Source organism: Mandrillus leucophaeus, unplaced genomic scaffold (assembly GCF_000951045.1).
Source record: "Mandrillus leucophaeus isolate KB7577 unplaced genomic scaffold, Mleu.le_1.0 Scaffold316, whole genome shotgun sequence".
In the NCBI taxonomy this organism is placed as follows: domain Eukaryota; kingdom Metazoa; phylum Chordata; class Mammalia; order Primates; family Cercopithecidae; genus Mandrillus; species Mandrillus leucophaeus.
The window spans coordinates 3,624,666-3,627,367 of NW_012103321.1; the positions used below are offsets into that span (position 1 = coordinate 3,624,666).

A 2,702-nucleotide genomic window follows, 5' to 3' on the forward strand; every position below is an offset into this window, starting at 1 on the left:
GTACAGAGACATTTTCCTTTTACTTTTTTGTCAGTCTGAAATTATGTCAAAATAAAATTTAAAAGAAAGAAGTACAAAAACAATGTTTGCATTTGACACTGCAAAAATAATTTTCTCTGCATAATCTCTCGAATTCCATTATTCTATTTATCTAAGTTTTTTTTTTTTTCTTTGAGACAGTCTTACTCTGTCACCCAGGGCTGGAGTGCAGTGGTGTGATCTCAGCTCACTGCAACGTTCACTTCTCCCAGGTTCAAGCAATTCTCATGCCTCAGCCTTCTGCGTAGTTGGAATTACAGGCGCTGGCCACCACGCCTGGATAATTTTTTTGTATTTTTAGTAGAGACAGTGTTTCACCATGTTGGCCAGGCTGGTCTTGAACTCCTTGCCTCTAGCGATCTACCTGCCTTAGCCCCCCAAAGTGCTGGGATTATAGGCATAAGTCACCATGCCCAGCTTAGTTATCTAAATTCTTAAGTTCTTGAAATAAGTAGAAACTCTTGAGAGTTTGTGAATACAGGTTAACCAGATGGCCTTCCCTGCCATTAAAGGAACTAATGTGCAGGAAACATGGATTAGCATTATTCAGTTTACCAAGAACTTCAAAATTTTTCCCAGCATAGCAAAAGTGAAACATTTGAAAGGATTTAAAAAATTCTGTTTTCCTTTTAAATAGCAGTACTGTAATGTATAAAGCAGTCCTTTCCTCAGTGAGTCATCTTACAACTTCTTTGCTTAGCTATCAGTGGAAATGCTCTTTTAATCCAATCGCCTTCAGAATTTGTTCTTAAAAATTAGAATCTATGATTCCTCAAAATTTTAAAATCAGAATATATAGTCAAAACTAGATAATATACATTCTTGATTTAATGGAAATATTTATATGCAGTGAAACATAAAACCAATTATTGGTTGTATTGCTACATTTAAACAATTTTCTTAAGTAACTAAAATATAATTAAGAATCCCAAAATTGTCCTAGACAACTATTTTAGAATCAAAAAGTACATGATCACAAATACGTAAAATAATAAAATCAGTATTTATTTATCTGTACATCCATAAGTTACTATTTTAGTTTGCTAACAAGAATGATTTTTAACAAGGGTGATCTGGTTTAAATAGCTATGATTTCCTATGTTTCCATTATTATTTTAAATATACATTGACTTTTTAAGGAAACAACAGAGCTGAACCAGTGAAGCACATTACATGATAAGCACTAAAGAGAAAATATGAGATTACTAAAATCCCCAAATTACTTCATAAGGGAAACAGTCTGAGGGATATTAAAAATCAATTTAAGTACATATTGGATTTGTGAAAGGCTTACGTAAACATAACTTGAATTTACTTTAAAAAAAAAAAAAGGAAATACAAAAACAAACATTCTATAATTCCCCCCAAGAGATTTATTCAAATACGAGTTTAAGTAATAGCTGCAGGGCCTGGGGTGAGAAAGCAGGGCATGGTAGTGCATGCACCTGCAGTACCAGCCCTTTGGGAGGCAGATCACTTGAGCCCAGGAGCTCGAGGCTGCAGTGAGCTGTGATTGCACTATTGCACTCTAGCCTGGGCAACAGAGTGAGACCCTGTCTTAAAAAAAAAATTTTTTTTTTTTTTTAGATGAAAAAGTTCGCAGAAAGAGGCACTAATCAATCATCAAATGTAATTTTTTTCCCTTGAAACACAGCAATATTAGATTGCTGTTCTTTTCGCCTTCTGCTTGCTTCCCATGAAGGATGAAGAGGCAGCTGCAATTGCTGTTTTGTATTTTCAAGTCTTCTTGGTAGCTTCTTATTAAACTGATTCTTGATCTGAGGCTCATTCTGTGGAAAATCTAGGAGGAGAAAGCAAAAATAATAGTAACTAACTATATACCTAAAGAGCATATAGGAGAAGTAAATTTCATCTTTTTCAAACCAATATTAAAAAAAGAAATTTTGTTTTCTTAATGGAATATTTCACAATTTAAAACTGAAGTCCAACAGGGAATAGTTTGAAGTTGAAAATTTACATACGAGTAGTCAATTTTGACACACATGTTTTCTAACCCTTATAAGTAGATGTTTATTGAGTGCCTCTTAATTTATGCTGTGCTGTCTTATTTATAATAACATTAAGAAAAGAATCACCCTGTTGCACTAGCATAGAAGGCAAAAAAGAAGGACATCTTGTATTTTCAAAGGAACATCATTAGCTTATGATATCTGTGTACATGGAGCAGATGTAGCCAGAAAATTCACATCTTAGCTAAGACACTCCACTGGGACTGACAATACTGATAGTGTTTACCTATTTTTAAAGGGCTATAAATTGATTCCACTTCCGTCTGTTATTGAACCAAAAATGGTTATTACAAGGTAAATTACTAAGTCTACTGAAGAATAAAAGACAAAGTTCTTTTTTAGTTGTAACGTTAGTTTCCAGGTATGAAGGTGGCAACTTGTATTCTAGTCCATATAGTATCTTATCACTTTAGATGATTTTGAATCAAGTCTTATTTGGGGAAGATATACTAGCATGAAAAGACAAGAATCAATGCACATTTTAGGTGCTTACAGAACTTAGAAGACAGAATCAGAAAGAAAAGAGAGACAAGAAACTTAATATAGACTTACTAATCAGTCCTATGACTACGTAATTTCTCCACTGCAAGTTAGAAATCATTGTCAGAAGCCTTTTTTTTTTTTTTTTTTTTT

The 2,702-nt window shown here is 33.4% G+C and overlaps 1 protein-coding gene across 1 annotated transcript in view; it reads right to left on the reverse strand.

The window, feature by feature from the left end:
• Positions 1-170: 170 nt before the first annotated feature.
• The window catches only part of SRFBP1 (serum response factor binding protein 1), a 70,986-nt gene continuing 68,454 nt past the window's right edge, over positions 171-2,702 (reverse strand). Inside the window, exon 8 of the mRNA XM_011987788.1 lies at positions 171-1,840. Within this exon, the coding sequence (XP_011843178.1) occupies positions 1,656-1,840 (185 nt within the window). The 3' untranslated portion in view covers positions 171-1,655. The remainder of the gene's footprint in view (positions 1,841-2,702) is intronic.